The sequence below is a fragment of the Buteo buteo genome, chromosome 4, assembly GCF_964188355.1.
Source record: "Buteo buteo chromosome 4, bButBut1.hap1.1, whole genome shotgun sequence".
NCBI classification, from domain to species: domain Eukaryota; kingdom Metazoa; phylum Chordata; class Aves; order Accipitriformes; family Accipitridae; genus Buteo; species Buteo buteo.
Genome location: NC_134174.1, coordinates 52593020 through 52607926, shown reverse-complemented (window position 1 = coordinate 52607926; position 14907 = coordinate 52593020). Strand labels below are relative to the sequence as shown.

Here is a 14907-nt window from a genome sequence, read left to right as displayed (position 1 = left end):
TTGAATTGCTGGACTGGTTTTACTGTAATTTCAGAGTTTCTAGGCAGTTGTCTTAAAAATTCATGGAAAATGCAGTTTCAGTAAACACAGAACTGTGCCCGGCCAAATCTGGGCTAAGCAGAGACATGAAACAGCTGTGGCTTTTTGAAAAATATTAGCAGATCCTTTGAGGGAAACGTGCAGTGGTAGTCATCTGATAGTGGCTATGTCCTGCCCTGTACTAAGGAGACAATATTTGCAATTCTTCCCCTCCATCCTTTCCTCCTAAGCCTTTTCTAGTTATGTCAACAGAAACTTCTGTATAGGGATTGATGCTTTCCCACATGGCAGACATCTAGAAAAACAGATTAGTCTGAAGCAGAGTCTTGCTGACAGATGCCAAACAGAGCATTTGGACTGTGTCTGTTGTGTGAGATTTCCTTCTGACAAGATCTGGAGTCTCCAGAGAGATGAAAGGGCCCTGCCCATGCCTTCTGTTTGAAGGGAGTGCACCAAAAAAAGGTAGATCCTCAAGAACCAGGTTTTATTAAGACAAAAACAAGATTTTCTTTTTATAATAAAGAACATTCAGAGTAAGAAAAATTGAAGTAATGGAGCATTGTAAATTAATTCCTTCTAATCCAGCACAGTAGGAAGGGTTGGGTGGAAAGAGGTCATGCTTTCTTCCAGCCTTGCTCTGTAGCCAGCAACCTTTCAAAGGCTCCTGGGGTTGCAGCAAACTCTGCACTATCCCTTCTAGGCCCTTAGGAAAAGCATCTTTCTGTCATTCCTCTGGCCTGTCTCTGTGCCTGTTCTTTGCATTTCTAGGCAGCTTCCAAGGCTACTGATTTCCTGGACATCTCAGATTTACCCTGCACTCCCAAAGCTTCTTACAGCTCTGCATGTTCAGCTGCCCTCAGGTAAAGCACAATCTCACCTCACCAGCCAGAAAACCTCTCATCACCCGAAGCACAGCACCTGGGACAAGACAAGGAGCAGCCTCCCTCTCTCTGCTGCCCAGCACATCCTTTTTAAAGAATACACAATCAAATACACAATAGCAAAGAAATAAAGCAGATACTTTCCATCACACTGCTTCCTTCCTCATCCTTGAGTCTTCAGAATAGAAATGGAGCTTGATACATAATAACACGACAATGCTCAGTGTCACTGAAGCCATCTCTAGCAGAAGGGCTCAGCTGGCAAAAAGATTCCGCTTTCTGAGATTGGTTCCACATGCCAAAAACACTTAGATGTGTGCCTAAGTCCTGGTACACTCACCCTTAATTTAGCTTTTATAGAGTCATAAAATATAGAAGACCACTGTGACTGCCTCATCTGAGCTCCTGATTTCACAGAAAGTAGAGACTTCTGAGAATTGCCTTTGCAAAAGAAATGTAACTTTGTTTCAAAGGTTAGCAACAATAGTGCATAAACCACTTTCTTCATAGTCTATCAGGTGTTTAATTGTTATTACTGGAAGGAAAACTACTAAGCTGAACTTACTAACTTCATGTTCTGACTAAATAAGCTCATTAGTTTTCATCTTCAAGATCAACAAGCCTACAACTGTCACATGTCTTTTCATATCTCCTTTTACATTTCTTTAAACCTACACATCGATCAAACCCACTTCTCAGATTTCTCACTGATGAGATTAATAGACTCAGTTTCTTAAAATTTCCATCATCAGGATTTCTTTAGGTCCTTGAATCAATTTTTTGTCTCTCCTTTTCAAGTGCCTCGAATGTTTACACATTCTCCTTCTTCTGGACTAGGAATTCTTACACTAGTCTCACCATAAAAAAAGCATGATCAAGAATGCCTCCTGACTTTTAGTTAACACATCCCTTAATACATGGTAAAGAATCATATTAGTTTTGCGGTTTTTGTTTGTTTTTTTTTTTTTTTTAATTGCAATACTGAGCTAAGCATGTATAGAAGTGGTTTTGTTTGATGGCTGTTGATGGTTAACTACAATGGTCTCCAGGTCAGATCTCTTACGAACACAGGGGAACAATGAACTGATTTTTGGAAGAATATCTCCATATTAAACACCAGGTTTTGATTATTTCTTTTATATAGTGCAAGTGTGGTAACTTTACATGATAATATGTTGAATACCTTAGAGAATACTTTACAACAATAAATTACTTCTATTGCTCAGAGGTATAATTCTGGCCAAAAAAAAGCATAACAAAAACACTTAACAAGTTATGATTTCCATGAAGAGACACTGATAGATATTATTATATTTTCAGCCTCCAGGTTTTTGTTGATGACAGTTCCAAATTAACAATCCCATTATTTTACTGGGAATCAGTCACAGGTTGTTTATGGATCACTGGGCCAATCTTTTTAATGATAACTCTTTGACTTGCATTGACGTTCTTTCACTTCTTTGGATTTTTTCCTGATTTTGAAGATTTATTATAAACTAATGTGAGAAAACTCCTTACGTAGCTCTTTCTCTTGGATTACTAGTTTCCAAGTCTGCTGATTTGAAAATGCTTAATTTTAGCAGGTATTCTCTCACATCCATCTCTAAAACAGATCGTAATTTTTTCTTAATTTTACCCCAACATCACAAGGCACTGATGCCTGCTATTTCCAAACATAGACTCAAAACAGCTGTTGAATGTTAACGCATAACTGCTTATTATCTCTCTCTTTTTGATGAAACTGTGCTTGCCTTCAGGTTAATTTTGTTGCTTTTAATGCTAAAAAAAGCTTTTAATCTCATTGATCATTGACCATTAATTGATGACTACAAGCTTTGATTAAGCACTGACATTCTTCCCATTTTCTATAAAAATCTTCTAGCTACTTCATCAGCACTTCCTCATCTTTTGCTTCATTTTCCTTTTTGCTCTTTGAGATTTGAGGCATTACAGAGCATATCCCGGAATGAATCTAAATAATTTATGTCCCGAGACAGAATCCTAACTAGATTAAGTTTTGGTAAAGTCTTATTTTACAGTTCCAAGTAACTACATTTCCAGTACCTGTATGGTGTTTGTAGAGGGTGTGCTCAGATCACCAATTTTGCACATTTGCCACAGTCTATATAAGTGTTTGTGTCCTCTTTGTTCAAGTGAAGTTGAAATCTCCTCAGTTTTGGTGCAAGAAATCAGGAATTAAATCCCATCTTTAGGTGGACTACAAAAGGAATGGAATTCCTACTGTAGATAGGAAGTCTTAGAAGGAGTTTTGTTTCTGATCACTTGAGAAATCCAGCAAGATATCACAGCCTCCAGTGGTTTCTCTCTCTAGGGGCAAGCAGACAAGCACCTAGAGACTGTTTTGTCTCAGTGAGATCTGGGGACAGTCACACATGGCCACCAGTACCCCATACTTGGATTTTTAGCCTGTAAGCTCTCGAGGAGATATGATTATGTATTACCTGTGTGTCTGTAATAGATAAAATGGCCTTGACATAAAATGCTCAGGCTTTTTAAGACGTTCATTTTTAACTTTTAGTCATACATTGTAATCGCTGCTTCATCAATATTTTCATTCTAATGCTTAGCTGTGTTATCACTTTACAGATGACCTCTTTTGCATCAGCTTTACTTAGTTTTCAGTCATTTTTTCCAGCTTGCTACTCATTACAGGAATATATAGTAGTAAATGATACAAGGTAAATTTGACGTGTCAGTTTTTGCTGCATTGCCCGTATTAAAGATGAAGAAATTCTCTTTACCTGAAGTCATCCTGGATACCACACTTACTAAAGGTCCTCCCTTTGAGATCTCTCAGCTGCTTGAAGAGTACAAATTCTTCCTGTTAAACCACAGCATTTAAAGATGGATCTCTTCTCTCTTTTGTTTCCCTCATCCTATTTTCATACTTAAGAACTTCAAATGAACACTCCTTGGGGTCCCTGAGATTTAACATCAAGCAATCATGAAGAAGTTACACCAAATCAGTATTGGAGCCTTCCTACTGCTGTTTTCCCTTGCTGACTAGGCCATGTCTTCTACCTGAATACATTTTAAGTATTTGCAGATGGCCATGGTTAGCAAGTGTGACTAGGAAGATGTTTTAGGACTACCTCTCTCTGGGTTACTCCGTAGTGTTTTTTCATAGTTTGTTGGCTGGGCAATTTCTAAAGCTAATAGGAAGAGCATGAGAGTATGTAGACAACTGTAAATATCTGCTTCAACTTTAAAAAAATGCAATTAGGCAACAATTACACAAATGCCGAGTTCAACAAGCAATCGAAACCTGATTCAAAGTCAGGATATTGCCTTTAAATAGGAGCCAAAGCTTAGGTCATATCCATTGGGATAATGTTTCCAATTAACCTAATTTGATTAGGCACTGGACATCACCATGACCCCATAAAGTAAAGCTGAAATGGCACTTCTGTACATTTTGGAAAAGTATTGCCTGAAAAGGCAGTCAGCTATGAAGATTGTGTGAAGCTCTGGCAACTGCTAGGTGCAAAACAGCAGCCTTCTCATTACTCTGTGCCAGGGAATCTGCAGTTCTTTGCAAATTTCAGCTTGATCAATATACTATAAAGTGCTGTAGACTTTGTTTACACAATCGTTTTAAAATGTGGGCATTTTCATTTCTCAAATTTACAACATCATCAAAACCAAATGTATGTTTTTAGGGCAGTTATGTTAATACCCGCAACAATTTTCCCTTTTAAGAATGATTATACACTTTTACTTAAATAGACTGAGTTCTGGCACATCAATAGCATTGATATTGGAGTAAATCCATGATCAAACTGAGGAAAAGTGTGAATTTCTAGAAAAATATGAAATCAACAGCTGAAAAATCAATCCAAATATGGTCATTGGCATTCTTTGTCATTTTTAATTAAATGAAATCCTATCCTATTTTTAATGCTACAAGCTGTCATTATTCAATTGTTGGTAGCTGGATTAATTCTGTTAAAGCTAAGTAGGACCATTTTATACCACCTGAAGATGTAAACCAGTATGTTTTTCTGAAATGTATATATGTTGTTGCTCTTAATTTCCTTCTGAGATGGTTTAATAAAGTGAAACTGGATTTTTTTCAGTGAAATACCAATAGCTAATCCAAAATAGGATCTAGGTATGTTAGTTGAGAAAAATCAATACCTAGGTGAGGCACATGGAATTCTATAAAGTGGAACAGCTCAAGGAACTTATGCCTGGGAGCAGTCAGACCTGTTAGGGTGAGAAATCATTAGCAAATGGCATCAAAGGTTTGATCAGCAATACAAAGCTTTGCAGCTGCTGCAGAATCATGCAACTGCCTTGGCCCCTTTTTCATCTTGAAGTTCCCTGTACATCAGAATGGTCTAATTCTGGGCATGTCCTGAACAGCCTGGTTTTAACAGTAATGGACAGACCAGCACCGGAGTCCAGGAATGGAGATGTTTCTCTATGCCATGAGCACTTGCAGTGGTGAGCAAGATAAACTGAGAGATAGATAGGGACATATACATACATACTTACCCACATACAGATATACAACACACACCAGAAGGATCAGATGTCATAAGAAATGCCACTGCTGCCTGGATCTTCACATGAAACATAGCAGGAAATGGAACGCTTCTGCCCATTTTATGCAATAACCTCATAAGCAGGACAATCAGATTCAGCCCCATCCTCTGCCTAAAGCGATTTAAGCCAAGTTGTCTCATGTCCAGTGCTCTAACCACCATGCAATAGTCTATTTTAGGTAAGAACGTCCTCAGCTCCTGCTGAAGCAGAGCCAGAATGCAACAAAAATTCATAATGCATTGAGTCAAAAGGTGAGACAATATCTGTTCACAAAGGAGGTCTGCATCCTTACAGGCAGAGCGTTCATCTGAAAAAAATAAGCTCTTTGTTCTGGCCTTTTAACTGTTTCTGTATCTTAGGAACAGGTTTGTTGCTGCTAAAATCCAGCTGTCACTCAATAATGAATGTGCCACTGTTCTGTGAACCCTGTTTACAAAAAATATTTCCAGCAATGAAAAAGTGAGACTGGTTACTTGCTCCTTACAATCCACCTTAATGGGACATCAAGGCTTTCCCTTCCTGACCTGTTCACTTCAGCAAGGGTGAATAATAGATTGTAAACCAGACCACTAATATACTAAAATAAGTAAGCATAGGCAGGCATCTACATTCCTCATTTTCCTAAAAGTCAAAAGAAAAATGCAACATTATACTTACATGAATACAAAGGGAAAAAAATGACGAGTGCAGGAATGTCTGTAGTAACGGTATTTCTTCCTTTGTTGAAATATGTAACTGTGCTAAATATAGCTATATAGGTTTTAAGCAAAAAATGAAAATGTCTTTACACAGTATGTGAATGACGCTGCATCGACACAGATGGCTCAGCCTGTTTGGCCATGGACTACCAAACTCTAACGCACAGAAGTAATTTCTTACTTTCTTTATGAAGCTTTTTGGAACCATTAAAACCATAACCTGCATTGCAGCTGCATCGAAGAGCATAATAGTGTTGATTTAACCACTTAAGTTTTCAACATCTTTCAATGGAAGGATCTTGTTACGATAAACTTTTCAGCTAAGAAAAAGGCCCCTTTAAACTATTTCAATAAGGCTGAGGTCCATAGTTTAGAAGTTAAACATTGTAGAATCCTTCACCAAGAGCTGCTGAAAGGACGTCAACATCGTGACCTCAGTGATGTTCTTTGATGAATTTAAGCTTTGAAGCAATAGCACAAAAGCGGAAAGCTGTGAAGCAGACGACAGATGGACTGTCAAAAAGTATAAAAGTGCTTTAGGTTTGGGGTTTTTTTGTGTCCTCTCCTCCCTCTTAGAAAGCAAAGGTAATAAAAAGGCAAGAGGAGTGTAATTCCTCTCTTTTTTTTGCATTTTGATTTTGCTGGCAGCTTATTTTTTAGTAGTACCAGTAAAAGCCTGTCTATTACAACTGCCACAGTAGAGAGGCAGTATAGCTAGTAGAACAAGCCATAAAAATTCTGGAGGACAAATAGAACACAGAAAATATTTGTCCATAGCTTTAAACAAACCCCAGCTTCTTTGGGTTTGGTTTCTACAGCCATTGTGCATCTCCCCTTCTGACATTTTCTCCATGCTGGGATTCCTAGAGGAATCCTAATCTTTTCATCAAACCCTTGGCAACCCTTGACCTCCCATACTCTCCCTGTACTCACTTCTGTGAAATTTTATGCTTAAAAAAAGAAAAAAATCAGCAAGAACAATTTATTTTCTATTTCTTTCCTTTCAATTCCATTTAATGAAAGCAGCTCAGAATGACCTGAAAAGCTTCAGCAGTTGCCAAACTTCTCAGATCACAGCCATTGTTCTCATTAATGTAAGTGGAGTGTGATAGAATGGGAGAAGGAATGAAAGGCTGCACTTGGGGCAGGCTCTAGCCTCAGCCTGTCATCGCTTTTCCTTTCTGTTGTGTGATAATAAACATGATTTTTGGAGGACGCACACATGGCTTCCTAGCGGTTCCAGTCTGCTTAAGAAGGTAACAGGACAGCTTCCAAGAAGAAATGCAACTTTTCCAGAAAAAAGGGAGTAGAATGATTGAGAAAGAAACTTGACATAAATAATAAAAAGATAAAAATAGATTAGCTCCTCAGCACTCATTAATTGCCACAGCTTCATTGCTTTTCATTGGAGTATGATAAATTATACCTGCTAGCAATCTACTTCAATACATACACTTTCCATACAGAATTAGGATGGAAATCACAGAAATCTAAATATTAATAATAATCTGTTAACTTTTCAAAGACCAAAAGAAAACTGAAGGAAAAGGAATTCAGCTAAGGTTGTATTTTACCAGGAAAAAAATTCTGAAGCCCTTCCATTAAAGCCAACTGAAAAGTTTTGACCACCTCGAGACAGTTAACTTTATACAATCAGATAAGCTTTGTCTGGTTGGATGTTTTTAATCTTTCACCTGTTAACCCATTATACATTAATTAAAGTATATAGTTCAAGAATCAGTTCAAAAGTATCGTCTCCAGGTTATCTGCACTGAAAGCTGACTTGACTTAGCAGTGGGGCATTTGGTGATTCACCTCAGACAGAGAATTGGCCTTTTACTTGTTGAAATGTCCTCAATTCCTTTGAACAGTACAGGTTGTAAACGTTGAAAAATATCTTAGCTGGCTAGAATGGTAGAAGAAGAAACAAAAGCTTACTACTCCCAACATACTATATTTCTGACCTAGGAATATTTTGAGGTACCTGCATCTGTTATAATTCAGACGCTTCCAACTGTAAAGCTGCTTGAAACTGAAGAAAGCTGAATAGAAGAAAACCCAAAACCCTTAGATGGAAAATTCCATCTCTGAAATGTGTGCATTCTTCCAAACCCAGACATCATGGAAGATTATGTCAATTTTAACAATATTCCAATGGAAGCCAGGAAAAATGCTAATCTATGGGCTGAAAGGAAGCCAGAATTCCAGGTCTTTGGTACCTAAGCTTTCAGACTTGCTCACCTGACACCATGAGGTCACCCAAATCCACTACACTTAAAGCTGGAGCTCCCTGAAGTAGTTTCCCTTGGAAGAACCTACTCCCATCTCAAGGAGAAATCAAGCAACTACAGTTTTGTTTCAATGTATAAGAACACTTTTGCTGTGTCAATCAAAACTCCACCTAGCTCAATGTCTTACCTCTGACTAGCTGCATATTCTTAGGGTAAGATATAACAGAATGTGTATAGAGTACTTCTGATATAACCTTCAACTTTAGCATTCAGACTGGAGGATGCACCTACATCATCATTATTAATAACCAAATAGACCAATATTCAATTTTAAAATATTGCAGTCATGTAAAAGGAGTCATGTAAAAGGAGTCAACGTTCTTTAAGCACTACATAGGCTTAATTCAGTACTGTTAGAATATGTCTTTTCTGGCCAAATGTTATTGAGTTCATACCTGCTTTTTCCATAAGTCAACAACTTTATGCAGAAGTTCATCATCTTCTTTTGGTCCTGGATTGGTGATCAAAAAATCTATATCATGTCCAATCTTCTTACCCCTGGAAGCAATAAATAACAAGAAGGCTAAAAGAGTTAAGTTCCTGTTGAATTTCACACTACTTTTGAAGAGAATATTTTTGCTGCATTATAAAAAAAGTTTGCAGCATAAAGTGATAGCAATGTTTCTTGAAACATAATCAAAATGGAAACTTCTGTTTCTTTTATCGGGTCTGTCAGTGTTCTTTGTTAAGCAATAATTTAAGCTTTTTGATGTATTTTCTCTGTTGTCCAACTAGATACTGCAGATCCATTTGCTGATGTTAAATCTCTCTCTGTCTTCCCCTTAAGTCCCAGAAAAGGTTTCAGTCATCTTTGGATAAAAAAACATAATCAAAATACAATAGTACATATTATGAATCCAGTGCAGTAACAGCAGATAAACTTGCCAGTCTGACTAATGCAGGCTTAAATATTCTTCTTTAGCTTTTGATGGACACTTTAATGAACAAAACTGTGATTAAGAATAATTTTATTGTTTCTTTTAATGGCAGACATAAAATCCCTGAGTATTTTACATTTCTTCTCTTTTAAAATATAACAATGCTTTTTTGCAGAGATTGAGCTTGATTTTTTTTTCAAGAACAGTTCAGCCTTAATGTGACTAAAGCTTATTTATTATATCCACTAAGGATTTCACAACTAAATCAATATGCACAAAGTTTAATTGTAAATCTTCTTAATGAAAAATGGTGTCATAACCTCTTGTTGCTCTTCATTTAAGTCTAAGCATTCGGCTTGCCTTTCATCCACTTACCAAATGCGTTAAACCTAAGTCAGATTAAGATGTAGCTATCATTGGAAAACAGGCAAAAGTGTGCTGTCGGAATGCTTCCCTTCAGAATTATAAAATGTTTGAGAACATCTGAAAATTTATCTTAGAGTGCAGTTCATGAGGATTGCAGAACCAATACGAGGTTTTCATTTTGGTCTAAATACTGCAACAGGGACTGCATACATATCTATTTATTGGCTGTAACCAGGCCAGCCTAAGGAGAAAGGAGCAGAGGGGATATTTCTGCAACTAGGCGCAGTATGCAAGAGGCAGAGTAAGCACCCAAAATGTGGAGTAGTGGCACCTAAGTGTAAAACTCCAAATCTTTTTCTTGTGTTCAAGGGAAGAGTCTCTTCTTGCTGATGTTCACAAGGGTACACAATATTATAGCTGAGGTGTGTTTCAGTTCAACATTGTGTACAGTATTCAGAGAACTTGTGAATTGTTATACAAGCAGTGAAAATGGGAACTGTACAAAACAAAAGATTTGCTTTTTTGTATTTCATGAAATAGTTTGTTCTTTTAAAATAGTGCATAAAACCAAATTTTATTTCTTAAACTTGAAAATTTGTAGGAATAGAATTGATTGGCAGACACGTCAACTCCCATTTGCATGACAGGAAATCATCTGACTGATGGATAGTTGAACAGCGCTAGCAGCAAGATGTAAGGAAATGAAAATCTAGGTTTTACATTTGACAAGCAGTCTAACCCACTATAATGCAACTATTGTGCCGTGTCTGCAGCAAAGTCAAAACTGCTTAAACAGGTGGAAATGATTTCAAAAGAAGTTTCAAACAAAGCATCAGTCTAGGCTTAGAAACCGAACAGCAATTCAAACTCAAGAAGTTAAAAACATTTAGTATTCCATGTAACACTCTCTGAGTTATTTTGTAGGATGACATTCATTATCTCTTAAATTACCATAATAATCCAAAGCTCTTACATAGCACTTTTTACTTACATGTCTCAAAATGTTTTTTGAAAGGAAAGGAATTTACTATTCCTATCTTAGAGATCCAGAAAGTGGCATAAGAAAACTTGCCTAAAATTATATTTAAAAAAAAAAAAAAATCAAAGGAAGAAATTAGAAGCTGGTGGAATTGGGATCTGATTCCCGATTCTTCCTCTGGTACTTGACACATCTACAAAATCCTGCATCAATCCAGCCATTAAATCCCAAGAAATCCAAGGTGTTTCACTGGCTATCTATTTCCCAAGACAGAGAGCATTTATTGAAACGCTTTTTATTCATGAAGTTAGCGTTTAAATATCATATAAAAGCACACAATATAAAATCATTGTTATTGTCAGAGTTATTTCAGCTTCTCTTTGAACTACTTCACATTGGATTAATTTCTGACTGAATTTGTGAGGCTGTTACTGGAACACTTAGTCTAATTTCCACTAGTACTCTTTACCAAATAACGTATTTCACTCTTGAAAAATTTATTCTCTTCCTTAAAATAGAAAAACAATCTAGTAAATTAAAAAACTGTATAATATATACTACTCATGGCTTGTAAAGCATGCAAAAAGATGCAGTAAAGTGCACATAGATTCAGACCATCATTCTACTGAAGCTGAAGGGAATGTGGCCATTGATTTCAGCAGAGTAGGGCTTTTCATCTATATGTTTACGTATTTATGTCTGTATACATACAAATGTACAACCATGGCTATTCATAAAATTACATAAAAGGCACATAGGATGGGATAGGTGCTCTGTCCCCAGCTCAGGAAGTATGTAAATACCTGTATTTGTATCAACAATTGTATCAACAATTAACTCTATCTGCACATCAACAGTTCACTGAAGCTAAAGCCAACTGTATACCTAAAGACTAGATATGATACAGGACTTGATTATATACAAGTTAAACACCACGGTACAAGACACGTGGTCTTCAAACTGGATATGAAAACCCAGAATTCATCACCTGATTAAGTGCCTCAGAGATCAAACCTCAATCTCTTGTTCGTTCCTGCAGTTTTCCAAGAGGAACGCTGCAGGCTGCAGTCTTTTTCAAACCCCTTCACATTCAGGAGAGCAGGTTCCTTACACAGATTGACTAAGCATCATTCACTTAAAATGAAAACAAACACTTTGTTTGAAAAACAAACACCAAATTGATGCTATCGGTGCCTGGATTTGTATTGCATTTGGCAGCCCAGTGATTGGTGCAGTGATTCCTTGTCTTTTTATTGCCTTATTTTTCTAAGTTAGGAATATTGGCAACATTCCCGCTTCACAGGAGGCATCTCTTCAGTCTCCTCTCCTGCCTTCCACTGGGGTACGGTTCCAGGACCAGAGTTCAGAGATAGCCTTTGGGTCCACGCCAGTGTCCACAGGTTATTTACTTACTTGTTATTAGCTATTGGATTAAAACCACTCAGCCAGGAAGGATAACACTGTTTAATGTTTTCATAGCCAAGTTATTTGTCATCCACTGACTGTGAAATACAAAATACAGAGCCAGTGCTCGGTGCAGGGAGCAGTCTTGAGAATTCTCCTCTCTAAATGGGCATCCTAGTCAGTACGCTATATCACACTCTCCCTGGGTCTACAAATCTCCCATTTTATACTGCAGGGTGGCATAAATCCACCCAGGCTAGTGATTTTAGCACACTAATGGATAGTGGGAGATGTAGGGATTTGATTCTGGCAGGCCACTGTCTATGTACTCTAATCACAAGGCTTTGATATAAAATTTGAGTACTATTTTAAAATAAAAACAGTTGCAGTGACATTTTAGAAAAAATAATATACACCCTCTTAATGTGCATGAGAGTTGCTCAGAGCTTGTCTGTTTTCTAGGCCTCTGTCCTGGGTTCAGCTGGGATAGAGTTAATTTTTACAGGAACCTGGGAGGTGGGGGGCATAGCTGGGGCAGCTGACCTGAACTAGCCAAGGAGCTATTCCATACCATGTGCCATCATGCTCAGTATATAAATGGGGAGCGCGGGGGAGCTCTCTCGACTTTTGGTGGGGGAAGTGGCAGAGCGTCGGGTCCCGGGTGGTGAGCAGTTGCACTGTGCATCACTCTTTTTGTATACTCTTTCATTGGTACCGTTGCTGTTGTAACTTCTCTTTTTTTGTGTTGTCCCAGTAAACTGCCCTTATCTCAGCCCTCGAGGTTCTGGATTTTTTTCTTTTTCTCTCCTCCGATTCTCCTCCCTACCCCACCAGAGGGGGCGGGAGGAGTGAGTGAGCGTCTGGCGTGGTCCTTTGTTACCGTCTGGGCTGAAACCACGACAGCCTCCTGTGAAATGAGAGTGATAATCTATCTAGTTTTTTGATCCCCTCTGGGCATAAGCAGGATTTGGGAAATTATTTGCTTATACCTGGAAATGCTGGGGCTGTTATGAAGCAAAAGCGTAGGTGTCCCTAGGAGCAGAGCAATCAGGGTCATGACTGGGGAGTTTAGGTTTCTGAGGCTTTGAACAGGAAAGGACATGGATTCAAGTTTTGGATTTGCTATTCAGATCTGCTTACACCTTCTTTTCTTTAAATCTAAACCTGAATCCTTGTTGGGCTGGAGCTATAAGAAACCCAGCACCTTGCAGAACTGAAACTGAAGTTTTGTCCTAATAATTTATTCAAGCCTGAAGACTATAAAAGACAGAGCACCGTTAATTAACTGTGTTCAGTTCTTGGCTGACTAAACTTGTATAAAGATGGTAAGCATTTCTTAGTAGTCAATTTATTACCTTTAAGGTTGTTGGAGTTTTCTTTTTTGCTGTTATTGTTTTAATACAAAATCTAGATTCCAAGTCATCAAACATAACTGTCATTATGACTAAAACTTAAACATACAAACGTATGGCAAAAGATAATCATATTGTCTTAATCTACAAGGACAACATCTGCATGATTAGACATTTTAGAGCAGTATATGTGCAAAGTATTTTGAAATCCCAGGATATTACATAACAGCTAAGTCATATCAATGACAATTCTGATAAAGTGACTTTAGTTGAGGAAAGATGGACTGACATTCCTCTACCACTCACAAAACTTCACTAATGGAGGAGCTTAAATCACTTTTTTGCAGTGATGAGTTATGTGTCAAAACCCTGAAAACCATTTAGCAATCTTTGTGCTTATACAGAATTCAAGTGGATACAGAAGATGATACTGTATTTCCACATGTGTGCTTGCATTAGGTAAAACTGTAAGCTTTTCTTAACCTTGCAAGCCCCCAAAGTGCATGAAATACAAAGTGAACATTAACAGCCTGTGTTTATAAGAGTAACTGCATCTCCTGCTCAGGCATATTTCTAGGAAATATAAGCATCAAAGTAAAATCACAGACAGCACAACACCTTCGGATGGATCTGTCATAAAAATGATTTATTATTACCTTTACTATTGACATTGTATTATGCATAGAAATATTACTCACTTTTCAGTGTTGCCAAAATATGCTTGGCTTTACGTGCTAACCAAGGAAAGGCATTTCTCCTTTGAAATGTTGCAGTCTAAGTCCTAGAGTTGTTCACCACCATATTCTCTATCAGGTCCCTTCAATTGTGAAGGCTCTTCTCCAAGAGCAGACCCCTTCTTCAGCTATGGTCAGATGTATCCAAGTCTGGCATTATTCACAGTACATACACACAGACCTGTATTTTCCAGCTAACCTTGCTATACTGTAGTTTTTCTTCACTGGCTTCCTCTATCTCCAGTTTTCTTTCAGGTCTCTCTAATTTTGCCCTACATGATTCCTCCCTTTTTTTCACAATATGGATAATTTATTTTTAAAAATATTTTATGCTCTACTGCAGTGACATTCTTACTCTTGTCTGCTTAGCATTCAGAGACCATGGGAATGATAAAGAGGAATACACAGATCTAGGTATTTTTTTGTTTCCCTGGAATTCTTTCCTGGTTTGATTTTACAGGCTCTGTATTAGATTTTTTTTTCTTATTGGGTGTACCTCACTCATTCTTTTTCACCAACAACTTTTTAAAATGTACCCATTAGTTTTCAAGTTCCTAGAGTCATATTCTGAAAGATGTTAAGTTTTCTCTCATTTGACAATCCAACTGTTACCCTGCTGTTGAATACACCAGAACAAATAGGATAAATCCTTGGATAAAAGTCTTCTGTGAAGTCCTTCAAACCATTAAAGTGATTAACTGAATGGCCTACCTGCA

General features: G+C 37.6%; 1 protein-coding gene across 2 annotated transcripts in view; it reads right to left on the bottom strand.

Annotated features, from left to right (window-relative positions):
- Positions 1-14907, bottom strand: part of DNTT (DNA nucleotidylexotransferase) — a 98145-nt gene that overhangs the window by 27948 nt on the left and 55290 nt on the right. For both annotated transcript variants that reach the window (XM_075026133.1, XM_075026132.1), the window contains exon 8: positions 8874-8976. In XM_075026133.1, coding sequence (XP_074882234.1) covers positions 8874-8976 — 103 coding nt within the window. The remainder of the gene's footprint in view (positions 1-8873; positions 8977-14907) is intronic.